This window comes from Armigeres subalbatus, chromosome 3, assembly GCF_024139115.2.
Source record: "Armigeres subalbatus isolate Guangzhou_Male chromosome 3, GZ_Asu_2, whole genome shotgun sequence".
Taxonomy (NCBI): domain Eukaryota; kingdom Metazoa; phylum Arthropoda; class Insecta; order Diptera; family Culicidae; genus Armigeres; species Armigeres subalbatus.
This window is the reverse complement of record NC_085141.1, coordinates 395440283-395456022: the sequence shown is the minus strand read 5'-3', so window position 1 is coordinate 395456022 and position 15740 is coordinate 395440283. Positions and strand designations below refer to the sequence as shown.

Genomic DNA, 15740 nt, shown 5'->3' with positions numbered 1-15740 from the left:
AGCGCGGAAAGCTCATATTAAGAGGCTCGAAAGCCTACTTTCAGTTGAATCGTAGCCTCCTTTCAAGAGCCTCGGAAGCCTCCCTTCAAGAGGTCGGAATTCTTCTTACTTATTAAGTGCCTCGAAAGCCACCAATCAAGAGATTCGAAAGCTTTTCTACAAGAGGCTCAGAAGCTCCTTTCAAGAGGCTCAGAAGCCTCCATTCAAAGGGCTCGGAATTATTCTTTCTAGAGGCTTGGACGCCTACTTTCAAGAGAGGGTACCTCAATTTATGCATAAGTTTGAAGGAGTACCTCTCAAGAAAAAGATTGAGAACCGCTGGTGTAAAAGAATCATTAAAACTGTATTGAAAAACATGATTCTGGCTCCGTAACGCTTCATGGCAAATGATCCTTCCAAATAAATGATAGATAAACAAAGTGTACACGTGAAAAAATAATATCGATATAAATAATGGGCGTTTTCTGTTTTCTTCTTGCTTAAAAAAGTCAGATTGCTTCGCAACAACAACTGACTTTCGATTTGAGATCTTTTCAAAGCATTATAATGTTCAAATAGTGTATGGGTCGCTTCAGGGAACGATCTTTCACATAAGTGGCAATTTTCATAGTAATATCCAAACAAACTTTGTATATCACGTGCACAATCAAATTATATCCAAATCGGATAAAAATGTAGGAGGACTATTGAAATGACAAATACATAAACGATAGTATAGCATAGAAGTGCTATCAAAATAATTTTAATTACTCAACTATACATGCTTTGGGGATCAATAACGATGCCGGTCAATTGCTACAATGGACCGAGGAATCCTCTGAATCTACGTGAGCGTCAAATGAGAAAGTAATCTATAGGAGTTCGCCTAGGTGAGCGACTAAATAGTTATTTTGCACAAAGTTAGACGATCGTTCTGCGTCCGATAGAAAACACGAGCTAACGCGCCTCCAAAACACGATCGAAAGCGCAGTGATTGATTTACTTCCGACCGCATTAAACATAACTAAATACCCGGATTGCGCAAACGTACTTGCGTATGGCCGACTAGGGCATATGGTCGAAAATGTCATTTGATTAAAAGTTTCATACGAACGTAAAAGTCATTCAATGAACGAGTCATATGACCGAAAATGTCGTTTGGCCAAAAGTGAATGAGAAAAATGTGATTAATGAGATTAATGATATCTATTAAATGAGAAGTAAGAAATTCTATGTGAGTATTGAGAAGTGAAAAGTAAGCAATAAGAAGAGAGTAGCAGGTCGTCGTGTTTGAGTGAGTGTTTATTTCCTCGTTCTCACTGTGAAAATACATGAGAAATCAGAAGTAAGAAATGAGAAACAATAAGTGGCTTGGCTTGGGACGTCTCACTTCTCATATTTAAATAGTTACTTCTCACTTCTCACTGTGGTGAGTGAAATATTTCCGTTAGGCTAAATGATATTTTCGACTAAATGACTCTTTCTGCCAAACAATTATTTCGGCCAAATGACCCATTAGGCTAATACAATCTAAAACATGAAATATAATTTTTTAAACGATTTTAACTTTCGATCTCCATGCTATCCACACCAGCTCAACTCATTGTTAGCGACGATGGCGGAACGGAAGATGATATAACGGATTGAATGACAAAACGAAATTTGAAGTGGCCCTTTTTATAGCGACTTTTCGTAGCATAATATATGTTCGCAATATTAAGCAAAACGGTTAATATTTCCGAAATTTCATAAAAATATGTAGAATCAGAGATGGTTTTCAGTTTAATATTGGCTTATCTTTGCCTGATATTTTAGGGCCTAAAACAAAACATAGTACGAGTATCGGCTGAGTACCGCCAGAAGCTCAACGAACGGATAATTGCAATCCACTTTAGCGACTACATCAACAATCTATCTGTAGAAGTCGATCCATCACTGCACAGAGGCGACCCAGGACGGGATAGAGCATAACAATATGCGTAGGTTTTATGAGACTGTCAATGGCGTGCGGAGGAAGACTGCGCCACCTCCCGTATTGTGCAATTTTCATTAAGGGAATTGGCCTACAGATAAGACCGAAGTGGCTTTGTGGAACAGTGGATATGACGCTGCATCGGTGAACGGAATAAACATTAGGGATGATGGACAAGCTGTGGAGCCGCTGATGGGGTTAGAAAAGCCATTAAAAAGCTGAAAGCAATGAGGCTGTGGGGAAGGACCAGCTCTCGGTTGAACTTCTCAGACATGGCAGTGAGCAGCTTTATGAAGTTCTGCATCATATTATGTCGAAATAATGAGTAGATGAGGAATTGCCTGCTAGTTGGTTAGACGGCCTTATTTGCCCACTCTTCAAGAAAGGGCAAAGACTGGAGTGCGTCAATTACCGAGGAATTAATTCGGTGAATAAAATTTTGTCCCGTATTCTGTTCAACAGAGTGAGACCGCTTGAAGAGTCCTTCGTCGGCGAATACTGGACAGGTTTTCGTGAGGGGCGATCAACGACAGATCAAATGTTTACCTAGAGACAGATCCTCGCTGAATTTCGGGAGCACACATCAACGCGATACATTGATTTCAAAGCAGCGTACGATTTAGTGGAACGAAATGAATCATGGCAAATTATTTTAAAACATGGTTTTCCAGCGAAACTGATACGGCGTGTTACGTTGAACGGATCCAAATCAAGTGTAAGGGTTGCGGATGAAATTTCGACATCATTTGTAACTTAGATGAAGTGAAGCAGAGAGATGCACTCTCGAATTTACTGTTCAATGCAGCGCACGAGGGATCGAGTCAAGTGGAGGAGGATACTCCGTTCGGCGTAGGTTCATCGAGGAGATGCAGCCCATAAGTAGTAACTATGCGGTTTATTTAAACGTTGTGCAACTTTCAAGGATACAGAAGTTGCATACAAGCTTCGTTAGTTCATTTATAGCGACATTATGCTATATTATTAGTCCGTTTTCAATGAGAATGCTATTTATCGTAATAAGAAGGGTTGCAGAAATCGCTCTCTATAGATAACGATTAACGAGCAACTACAAAAAAGGGGAAAAATTGTTTCGGGCGAAAACAAGTGCACGCTAACTTTCACCTACTCACTCAGTGACTGGGAACAATTGTACTGCCCTCTCTTTCCTTCCCACAGAAAGTTTACTCAATTTTCGTCAAAAGCGGGACTAATCGAAACTATGAGTAGTAGTGCTTTTGACGGAAATTGAGTAAAATTTCCGTGGGAAGAAAAGAGACGACAATACAATTTAACTTAGTCACTGAGTATAGGTGAAGATGGAGTCTGCAAAAAAAAGAATCGGATAGGCAGTCCTCACCGAGAAGTGAGAATAAAACGCTTTGTTCTCGCTCATTTTGTGTTGGGGACCATCTTTTTTCACACAGCTGTGAAAAACAAGTTAAAATGCATCATCAGAGTCAGTGTCCACCGCGTTTGGGTATGCCCCGCGAATCAGTTCTGTATCATGACAGCTTGCGAAAAAAGTCTATCACGGTGTGCTGCATATCGTAAATGTATACAGAGATAATAAGCGAGAGATTTTTTCATTTTCTTTTGAATTCAATCCCTTATTACTAATAAGTGAAGTTGCCATACAAGCAACCCAACGATGAGCTCTTCATCGGTTGGCTGGGTTGCTTATTCAGACAAAGCTGTTTTATGGCTACATAAAAGCTGCATAAACGATAAAAGGTGGACTATATTCGGAACAAACTGACCAGCTGATAGATAGTCGCTTAAGGACATAGTTGGAAAAGTACTACGATAGCAGCCAGTATGCCACCCGTCCGCTAACGAGTCTTCACCTCGCACCAACATTCGAATGCCACGAATGCCGTCGAACTAAAGTCCGATATTCAAATTATAAACCTGTTCATCGCTTGTGGATTTACTTCCCTTCATGATGAATATATTTCTTCAATGGATTCCATGTAGTTTGGCTCAAACTTTGGGATAAATCAGCAGTTACGTGCAAATTTAATATCCTCCCTTCTTCTCACAGCGCAACTAAATACAAGTTTTCTAACACCATTCCGCATAGGATCAACCAGAAATATTGATGAGATACATATCAAACTTCACTTTATTTAATTAGTCACTATTCTGAAGTAAAAACATAATATTATCCACAATTCTTGCCCGAAAAAGATTCTGAAAATTGTACGCGGAGCGGATGTAAATACCGGCACCGTTGACAGCAAACTAAAAATTGTTCAAAAAATAAATTTAGCTTCCCCCCGCTCAGTCGATTCTGTTCCACATTCTGAGTGTGGTCCGATTGTTTGGGCTGTTTTGGGTAGGAACTGATTGGCCGTTTTAGGTTTGTATGATGATTGGTATGAGGAGGCACCGGCAAGGAGCGAGCACATATGACTTGGAGTAATTATCATGAGCTTTAACTCTTCAGGAATTGCTTATCAAATGGTCGTTAGATAGAACAATTAATTAAGATGCGGTTTTCTGTTTTTTAATTTCATCATTATGGCAGATTCTGTTATTTCATGGAGTAACGATCATTGGAATAGTATTTTCTGCTGAGATCTTCCGAACTTAGCCTGTTCCAGTGGTTAGTGGTGGCAATATTGAAAAAAAATCATTGCCATCGACATAATCACTTCAACCACGTGGAAAGTTCACTTCCATAGACAAAGCATGGAGAGACATAATGTCATCGCAGGACATAGTTACGAAATCATGCACTGAGCTGGACTTAGAAGCGCAGAAACCACCAAACAAGTGCAGTTTTTCTCGGCATAATTGTTCCGCCAAACTATTTTCATATATTATAATGATTTCAATAAAATTTAGTTTACAGAATGGTTCGGTGACGTAATATTCTTAAATTTCCTGACAAGTGGACGTCAGCCATTGGAAATGAGTGTTCAACTTCAAATACCATTTTCTCAATTGTCTTTTTTGGAATTTGGTACAAGCATGCGTAGAACGGCAGTGCAGTAAATTAATGTTTTTATCGCACCAATACTTCCACAACTTTTTGGGTACTCAACCAACCTTCACCTTAAGGGGTGTCTTACTTTAAATTTAGCATTGGTTGCTTTTATTCGAATATTATACAGCCTGAGGCTAGTAGATGAAACTTATAGCATTAAAAATGTTAGTTGGGATTGGAAAATTATAAAGTTCACAATACTGGAATAATGCAGCTGTAATTTGACGTTTGATTTGAATTCGTTATTTCTGGTTCTGTGACATTGGAAATATCTTTCCAGTGAAAAATCAAATACTTCCGTGTATTAGATCAAAACAATCAAAACTTCAACTTATCTTTATTAATATGTACTGAGCATCATATCTTATTATATACTAACTTTTATTTCTTCCCAAGAACCTAGCTTTGCTATGCATGAAAGATATGGAATAAAATACTACAAAATTTGTAAAACCAAATAATGCTTTGAAACCCCGGCCCACCTCGACGACAAACCAGTGACCTTATTCTTGAAATAATTGTTTTTGTAGTAGTTTTTAGTTTAAATAGTTTATATTAAATTAAATGACTCAGTTGTTTAATAGTTGAGCTCAACAGAATCCTAGCTCTATAGAATATTGGGCTGAACAAGAATCTTGTATCCCGCGTCGATTTTTTTTTCAAGAAACTCACTTTTGCTGAGATCTTGACAAAAGAATGTTTCATCAACATTGTGAAAATCTAAGATGAAAATAAGGCTCTATATTTCTTACTACGTATTGCATCAAATCATATACTCAGTGATGAACACAATGATTTATGTTCTGAAAACATTTAAAAATATCTCGAAAAGTCATGTGGCGGCCATCCAAACGAGTTTTTAATGAGCTGCACCCAAATGTATACGTTTTTGCGATGCGTCACATTGTGAAGTTTGTCTTTCAGAACCTAAAACGCAAACACAAGATTTGATAGAAATCTCTCTCTCTATTTGCTTATTTTGGTACCCAAAATAGAAAACAGTTTCTTTCTGCGACTGCTACCATATTCCAACAAAGTGAGTTACGACACGAATTGAGAAAAAAAGCAACGTGTTGATTTCAGAACGCCACCTCCAACCGACGCAATCTAATCATTTCCATTTGAACTTATCAATAACTCCGGTCACATTTTCCTCTTCATCATTTCACTTCCAAGCTGATTCAGTCCTCTTTCGAACGCTGACCTATTTCAAACATGTCTACGATTGATACGGAGTAAATCGAAAACGTGAGAACTTTGACTAGCAGCGTTCTCGCACCCGTTGGAAAACCATAGTAGTTGAAAAATAAAGCATTAATTTGGATCCGAACGGGATTCGGAGGGTGAGAACGTATGAACGAAAATATAAAAAAGAATAAAAAACAGGTTCAATATCTTGGTCCTACCATCGACAGAATAGCACGTACAGGAAGAGCCTGCTTGCTTCCAGAGCGCCATAAACAGTTATTTATTTTCAACCTTAATGTTTTCCTGCAAGGGAGGAAATCAAAACGACAGCGGAACGATTGATCTTCAACAAGAAAAGTAATGTTTGACGATTTTATTGTCAACAGTATTTTTTTTCAGATCGGATTCTCGAAACTAAAAATATAAAATAATTTAAACAACAAAATACATATTTATGAATAACTTTTTTTGCGAACATTTTTCAAATGACGACATTCGTGTGGAATCAAAATTGATGTTGAACACCAAAAACCAAAAGCTTAAAAAGAAAGAATAAACAAAACATACTTTCAAGTGTGTATTGGTTCAACCATTTCCCGAATTTGTTACTCGCCCAAGTATCGCTGATTTGTCTAAATCATCGATTGCCTATTCCGATATTTCCCCCCTATGTCGGTAGTTTAAAATTGAAAATTTCCTCCTACATCGAGAAACCAGAGGTGAGCGAAAAAAAATGTATAGAATTGAAACAGGGAAAGAGCGCTGAACTTACCCAAACTGGCTCGGTAGCACAGGATATCCTGTCCGGAGGCCTGCCGCTGTGAAGGGGAATCCTGAAATGAGACGAAAACGAAGGAAGAGGAGTCAGAAACGTGCGCTAAGACAATGTCTGGATGGTCGGTCGTCGGTCGGTGAAAACGGAAAGTATGATTTTTTTTAATCAGAACCTAAGGAAGAAAGTGTGGGAATAAAACGAACCGATGGTGGGCTGATACGCTGCGGCCTGGCCTGTTCGGTCGGGGACTCGACCCGGAGTGTATCGATATCGGTAGGGCGACGATCAGCTGTCACCGGTGATATTTTCAAGTGGGCTTCTTTGGCTTGTTTGAATAGAGTGGCTTCGTTTGTTCGAAGGGATGGGGGTTATGACATTTGATAAGAGCCTCGAAATGGGGCGGAAGTTTTAAAGGTGACGCCTATTTATGTCTGGGTCCAAAGGAAATAACAGGATCTGTGAAGTTGTCTTTTTATCAGTATATATATCTGGCTCAGACAGTTTTGAGAACTAGAAGAACCAGACACGTGGAGTTTCGGTATCTGTTTGAATAATATCAATTCAAAAAGGTTGCAAAGGTTTTTAACTTTTATGGTTCATATTTTTTCATTTTCTCAATAAACTCTTTCAAGTTTCCTTTTGAAACAAATTATTAGTTAATAAATTATTAATGTTTTACACGCAGTTTTATAATGGACAAGGAATTTGCAAAACAAATTAAAATATTCAACCGAAAACTTTCAATGAAAATTCACATGCTTGTTGGAATATTTTTTCAATTCAGTATTTAGTGATGGAATAATGAAATATCTACAAATTGACAAATGTCGGGTAATGCACTCCATCCATCCGTTTGGATTAATCGAGACTAAGAATCGTTAATCGTTTTAGCCACAAAATTATTGGAATAGAATAGATACTTGGCAGTCTTCGGTACAAGGCTTATTTTTAAGAAAATTATTATGCTCTTTTAGTGGAATGTCTTCACCTGTCATAAAAAGATTAGTATTATTCCATTTAATTCCACCAAGTTGTGATCTATACAGATGCGTATTTTGACCTCAACTGTAAGGCCGCCTTAAGTGTCACGTACATGACTCGACTCGACTTATTTTTTATCCATTTTTTTAGATGTTTTCACCGGCACATTAAGCCGTTTCTCAGGGTGTTCGGTGAAATAATGCTCATCTAGTCTAGATTTGCCGGCTTCTCTGACCATTTGGTTTCACACTCATTCGGCAGAATGCAGCAAGGCCGAATAAACTATTAGGTCGAAATCCTTCTGGCCAAAAGTCACTTGGACGAAAGGGTTTTTTTTTTATTCCTTTCTTCATTTGGAAGGCACTCTGTGTTACATAACCGCTACTGTGCCGAGATCTACTTTGGTATTCTGCAGCCAGAATCCCCACAGAGTCTATTTTTAAGATTTTTTCCATTATTCATTGTTGTTGTCGTTGCTTATCCATCTCACCGTGAGTCCATTATGTCCATTTGTCCGTGTCGTGTATCCAATGATCGTTGCATTGTTCGGTTGCCAATTATCCGGGTAACGTCGGAGGAATGCCTCCGAGAAGAACAAGTTGTCAGTCGTCATCAGGCAGCAGTGACGGTAAGGCGCGCACCCTAATACGCCACCGCATAGGCTGCGCATCCGGCAAATGACGACGGTTTTCGTGGAGAGGCTGGGAATCGAACCCATGACCATTCGCTTGTAAGGCGAACGTGTAGCCAACTACGCTACGGGACCTCCCTGCCGAAGGGGTTATACGGCTAAATAAGTTATTTGTCCGAATATATCATAAGGCCAAATAGGTAATTTGACGTCTCACATCTTACTTCGCAATTGTCGATTCTCACTCCTCACTTTTCACTGAAAATATTGAGAAATGAGAAGTAAAAAAATATGGATGAGAAGAGAGGCGTCTACCCTATCACTTCGCTTCTCTCACTTTTTACTGATAGAAGTGAAAAGTGAGAAATGAGCAGCAAGAAGCACTCCTCACTTCTCACTAATTATTTCTCTATTCTCATCGCAAAAAGTGAAAAATGATGAGCGAGAAAGAAGATGTGTGAAGACGTGAGCTGTCTCACTTCTCACTCATCATTTTTTACTTCTTCTTTTTCATTGCTCATTCCGTACTTCTCATTTCGATTTTCCTACTTTTCGCAGTGAGAAATGAGGAATGATTATTGAAAAGTAAGGCGTCTCACTTCTAACTTCGCTATTCTCAATTTCCACAGTGAGAATTGAGAAATAAAAAGGAGGAGTGGGAAGCGAGACGTCACTTTTCTCACTTCTGACTCTCTCCTCGTTTGTCGGGTGAAGATCACTGCGTCCAGATTTTAGGACTATTGTGATATACCCTTTTACTGTGAAATACGCAAGTTATCTCAGTAACATGTTTGTCACTGAGATACCTTGGTATCGACTGAACTCAAGACCATCTATTATTGATGAATAGAGATCCTGAGTTACAGTATGTGACTCCCCCATACTGGCGAGACTAGCTTTATGAAGCCAACCACGTCCTTGGGGGATAAGATCCATATATCAGCAGGCCCTAAAAAGGGCTTGCTGAGAACTTTGAACCTACGTTGGGTGAGTGCACTGCAATAGCAGAGGATGTGTTCTGATGTTTCTCTCTCCTCGTCACAGAAGCGGCAATTTGAGGTTTGGATTGCTCCGATCTTTTGTAGATGGTATCTGCAGGGGCAGTGTCCAGTTATTAGACCGGTGTAGATGTTGAGATCCCTTTGTTGAGACCTAATAGTTGTTGGGTTTTCTTGGGGTTAATCGTTACGAGCCTTTTGGATTGGCTCGTATGGGGAAGATGCATTCCAGTTTGATGTGATTTGACTGACCATATATTTGTTCAGTTCCATTTTTACAGAGCAGTCTGAGATCCCGCAGAAGGGCTCAGGGCCAATGAACCTTTCATTAGATCCATTCCTGGCTAGCTCATCAGCAATCTCGTTTCCCTCTAGACCCGTATGTCCTGGGATCCAATATAGGTAGACTCGATTGCGTATGGATAAGTTTTTCAAAGCCAGAATGCATTCCCACACTAGCTTTGAGTTACAAGTGTAGTTATTAAGCGACTTAAGTGCCGCTTGGCTGTTAGAGAAAATACATATTTTTGCAAATCTATACTTTCTCCTCAGGCATAATAACACGCATTCTAATATTGCATATATTTCCGCCTGAAATACTGTGGGCCACTGTCCTAAGTGGACAGAAATTTTTGTTGTAGGGCCATAGATTCCGGATCCTGTCAGATTATTCATTTTCGAACCATCTGTGAAGAAATTTATAGAGCCTGTTGGAACGATGGGTCCATCTCCTTCCCACTCCTGGCGGGAAGGAATGAACACATCGTAAGGTAAGTCATAATTGACTACCGTTTCCATCCAGTCACTACAAATTCCTATTGCGGGATTTATGGCAAATTCATTTAATATGCTGAGGTGACCCGTAAGGTCTCCCGACAGCAGTGTTTTTGTTCTCTTTAACCTTAGAGCACTTTTTTCCGCTTCCAGTTTTATGAATTGATCTAACCGGGGCAGGTGAAGCATTGCGTCTAGGGCCAAATTGGGTGTACTACGAACTGCACCAGTGATGGCTATGCAAGCGGTGCGTTGGATTTTGTTGAGCTTAGCCCTTGCAGCAGCCTCATTAGTTTTAGGCCACCAGACAAGGGAAGCGTAAGTTGTCCTGGGACGGACAATGGTTTTATATATCCACATGATCATACTTGGTTTTCTGACTCATCATCTCTCACTTTTTACTGTGAAAAGATCAAAGTGAGTAGTGAGACGTCTCTTTTCTCATTTCGCATTACTATTTTTTTACAGTGAGAAGTGAGATATGAGGAGTGAGAAGTGAGACGTCTTACTTTTCACTTCACTTTCATCATTTCTCACTGCTCCGTTTTAGCAGTGGAAAGTGAGAAGCTAAAAATCAGGTGTGAGTAGTTAAAAGTGAGACACTGTGACACACAGTGAACAGTAAGAAATGCGAAGTTAGAAGCGAGAATCTCACTTCTCATTTCTCACTTTTCACAGTGGTTTTTTTGCCAAACGACCATTAAGACCAAATGGCCTTTTCAGCCAAATACCCTGTTTGATCAAATGACATTTTCGACCAAATGGCCCTCTCTGCTAAACGACCGTTTCGGTCGAACGACATTTTCTGTCAAATGACCTATTCGGCTAAATGACCTCCCAAGTAACAATGATTGCTGAACAGTGAGAGCAATGGCTGTACAATGGTTGGTTATTGGTATTAATAGCTGAAAAAGTTGATTATCGAATCGAACAGTAGCTTATTGAGTAGAAGATCCATTAATTACGTAACGCAAAAATTGTACTTTTTCAACCCCCCCTCCCCCCTATGTCACACTTTTTGTATGAAGCTTCTGAAAATTATGTAAGGATCGTAACACTTCACTCCACCCCCCTCCCCCCTCTAAGCGTTACGTAATTTGTGGACGTTCCCTTATAATCGCATGCTGAACTAGCCATGATATCATAGTTCTAGATTGCTTTGACAATAGGTCGTATGTGCAAAAGAGAGGCTCTCTTTGTTCACGCTCTCTTTCGCTTGTACATAAGCTAGTTTTGCATATTTTGCCACATTTTCACTTCAGAACGCTTGACAAAACTATAATCTTTAGATATCTGCCAAGAAATCTGAAGTAAACTTTATTATAAATCTGTAATAATCGAAAGAGAATGGAGGCAAAGAGAGACTCTCTTTTGCACATACGACCTATTCTCAAAGCACTCTAGAGTTGACGTATCATCCATTCAAAATTCCAGCGAATTTGGCTTATTACGCGCTAATTAGAGTGATTCAACCGCTGCAACATCGATACGATGCTTGTTCCAAACCTTATTTAAGTGCTTGCAGGTTGGAACGATTTAAATTTGCGATGTTTGTCCCTAAATTATTCGAAATACAAACGAAAGTGCAATGGTTGTTACGTCAACTATTAAATCACTAGTCGACCCGGCAGACGTTGTCCTGCATAGTAGGCGAAAATGCGCGTTGTGAACTACCCATGCGAAATTTCCATACGATTCTTAATTTTAGTTTTTCATTATTTGCTCAACCCTATGGATGATTTTCGCATGAGGAAATATCATATAAACCCGTCGGAAACGATAACGAACAATTTGCTGAAGGAATGAAGAAAATTCATCCAGCCGTTTTCGAGTTATGTGGATACGAACACAGACCATTTCATTTTTATATATATAGATGGGCAGTGAATATGATACTTAATAGTAGATTATGCATCAGGATCGCCACTTTTTATCCAGCCTATCTGAAGTATTCGATGGCAAGAACAAGGAATATTTTAATGAACCATTAAATACTAGTTTATTTGTGGACGCAGTAGCGCCCGTAGCAAGTGTTTTTTTTTTCAATATAAACGGTTCATTAATTCATGCATTTAAAAAAATCAAAATTTTCAACGTCTGTTGTCTGTGATTTTTTTCATCAAATGCTGTGTCTGGTTGTCACTGGTTTTGTTTTCTGCACCTGATAGTAAAAAAGAATTGAAGTGTCAAATATTTTTTGTGAGAATTTCCCCGCTTGCTGCGTCTGGTTGGCTAGTCACCAGACAGACAAACAGGGCTATTGTAGGGGAACGGTTCGGAACTTCATCCCATAGCTCCTATTTCGATCCCATCAAAAACAAAGCAATGAAAAGGAATTTGGTTTGTTTCTTATTTTAGTGATTTTTTTCACCAGTGAGCACGCTTGTTAGCAAAAAGAAGCGACGGGTGCTGTATTTCTTTGTTTTGCGATGAGCTGAATATATGTTCAGTGAGATGGGAAACAGAACAGTTCCCCTATATAGTATAATAATAACAAATCAAACCAAAAATCTTTAAAAAATCAAAATTTGAAGTAAAATTTGAATTGATTTTTACCGAAATCTGAAATAAAGGCGTTAGAAATGATTTAAAGAGCATGTTTTAAGAAAATAATGAAAGGGATTCTGTCCTCCCCGATATTTTAACGATGGATTGGAAATATGCTGAATAAAAAACATTATTAAAAGGTAATGTGTTGGAGGTTAGTGAATGATAAAATATCACTTGAATATTTTTATTTGAATAATCAAAAGGCAACAACGATATTCCTGATGACGAACAAATACCGGGGAAAACTGCATCGGCAGGTCCCAGCATGGAGAAAGATGATGATCGGAGAAACATGGATGAGCACTTAACTGTAAACATCAACACTGAAGTCTTTGATAGCTAATTTATGTGTTCTTTGTTCAAATCCATTAAATCCTTATTCACACATCACAGTTTGTACATCATAACTTGTTAACATTCTAGGTAAAATAGCTACTAAGGTAAGTAACTATTCATCAATGCACCCAAGTTCAATTCTCAAAAATAATATATGAACTATACTTTCCTTAAATATAGATTCTAAGCTACATGACAAGTGGGACATTTTTTGGTAATGCTGCATTAGTGATTTTTAATTGCTGAAATAAATATTGTTAAGCGACTTTTCACCTGATCCTGTTTTGTTTAATTAATCATAAACAATCTGCATTTGCTGGATTATTGCTGTTTGATTGCTGGATAAAGGCGTAAGAAGCGCTCTTTGAGCTTTTATGAAGATCAATACATTCCTGCAACCAAAAAATAGCGCTTCTACAAACTGAATTCAGCATCCCGAAGAAAGTTAAATCTATCAATGCAATAGCTGAATAGAATCACCAAAGTTATATGTTTAAGAGCTGAACAAGCGATTATAGCTCTTTTGCGCAGCTTTTGTTTAAATGAATGCTGAAAGCGCTTTATCAGCATCAGATTGTTTCCTGGGCTATTCCGTCAAATGACTTATTAGTCTCACCCCCATGAAACGGCTGTCATCCACGAACAACTCGCCTGAAGCCAAAAACATGGTGCTGCAACATGGTGCTGGATGTAAACATTGCCGGTTAAGCAATAAACACACGAAGTTAGAACAGTCGGATGCGCAAGCGGCATGTGTTGCATTGTTAAATTATATTCAACAAGATGTATTGCATTTTTGCGTGTTTTTCGACGTGATTAATTGGCGCTTTGATGTTGCATGAAGAATAAGAGGAAGAAGCAGAAATATGATAGCCAAAAATATTCGCACGGGAAAACATACGAAGAAATTTTTGAAGCTCTCTTTAAAATTCTAGAAGCTATTTAATTAAAAACGGTAAACAGTACGAGGTTGGACTTTCCTTATACTGTGCATTAAGTATGATATCAAATTGAGATTGAAATATTGTGTTTATTTTGCAGTAGAAAACAATTCTAAACTTGTACTGCTTACCGTTTTTAATTAAATTGCTTCTAGAATTTTAAAGAGAGTTTCAAAAATTTCTTCGTATGTTTTCCCGTGCGAATATTTTTGATTATCATATTTCTGCTTCTTCCTCTACATGCAGCATCAAAGCGCCAATCGCCAATGCTCTCGCGGCGGTATAAACGGAGCTTAAAATAGGAAAGGCAACACTAGCGCCACCCAAACGGTAGACGGCTTCAAGAACTACATCTCATTTCAGGGGGGTGATTAGACTGTATGACCCTTTCGAGCAATTGACTTTCGATCTAATGGTCTTTTCGGCTAAATGGTATATTTATATCAACCCAGTGGCCATCGGCCAAATGGAATTCAGACGAATGGTTTTCGTCCAAATGGCCCTTCTTTCTTCACGGTGGCACAACACTTTCGCGCTACCGTAATCAAGCTTGCATTTAACGCTCTCGCCTTTCTCCAGAATCGGGAGTGCCTCACAATGTCCAATTTCTTTACTACATGTCAAGATGACCCTTGTCCACCAATTTTTGAAAGTTGCTGATGTTAGATTATAATCGTCGTCCATCCATCCCTTTGCTGTCGTAATCCCTTAAGAATGTCTTCCTCTGGTTGTACATCTCAATATCTGTCGTTAATCCCTCCGTATGTCTTCCTCTCATCGTTGTCTCCCAAAAAAAGTTTGTCTCGTTACAGATCTGAAACATTGCCAAGGATTTCAACTGTGTAAACATCAGCATTGTAATTAATTAAGCACCCTAAATTCCCTCCCTTTCCTATTGTATTATTGTATTCCCTAACCTCGACCAAACCGCGAGTCTTTCGGTTCCCCAAAACTAACATTAGTGTATAAGAATCATGAAAAAATGTATTCAAAAACATGATTACGGCTCCGTAACGCTTTACGGCAAATGAGCCTTCCAAATAAATGATAGTCAAAAAAAATGTCAAGATGAATACACCACTATTTGTTCCAATCTGCCAAATTCACGATTCAGCCATCTACTGTATTCATCTTGCTCCAGGTGGAGCTGGTAGAATGAACAATTTATCGAGCATAGTTTTCATTATGGTTGCTGCAAATCAACTGATAACGTTGTAAAGTTTTTTTTTCTAACACAACAGGGTTGCTACGATTAGGCATATATAGCCGTAATCAGAGTTGTCTTTAACAGTTGATAAAACATTGCTCTTTAATTTTTCGCAATTTTCAAAAGTTGAATAAAATTCATTCAGTGAGTGCAACCAATGGATAGATCATTCATTGGAGTTTTCCAAATGACACTTCGATCTGTCGAAATGGTACACGCCATGCGGGTGCACGTACATCAATTACACCGGCGTGCATCATTTTGACAGATTGAAATGACTTTTCAAAAACTCAAACATCTATCTGTTAGTTAAGAGATAAAAGAGCAGTTATTTTGCCAGCTGTGTAGGACAACTCTGGCCGTAATTTCCCTGAGAGAGTCTAGTAGATCAGTCAGAGTCAATGGCAATGCGTGACTAC

General features: G+C 38.7%; 1 protein-coding gene across 4 annotated transcripts in view; it reads right to left on the bottom strand.

Annotated features, from left to right (window-relative positions):
- LOC134226859 (RNA-binding protein 24-A-like) overlaps positions 1-15740 on the bottom strand; it is a 303788-nt gene that overhangs the window by 94098 nt on the left and 193950 nt on the right. For all 4 annotated transcript variants that reach the window (XM_062707907.1, XM_062707908.1, XM_062707905.1 and 1 more), the window contains one exon: positions 6901-6961. In XM_062707907.1, the coding sequence (XP_062563891.1) occupies positions 6901-6961 (61 nt within the window). The remainder of the gene's footprint in view (positions 1-6900; positions 6962-15740) is intronic.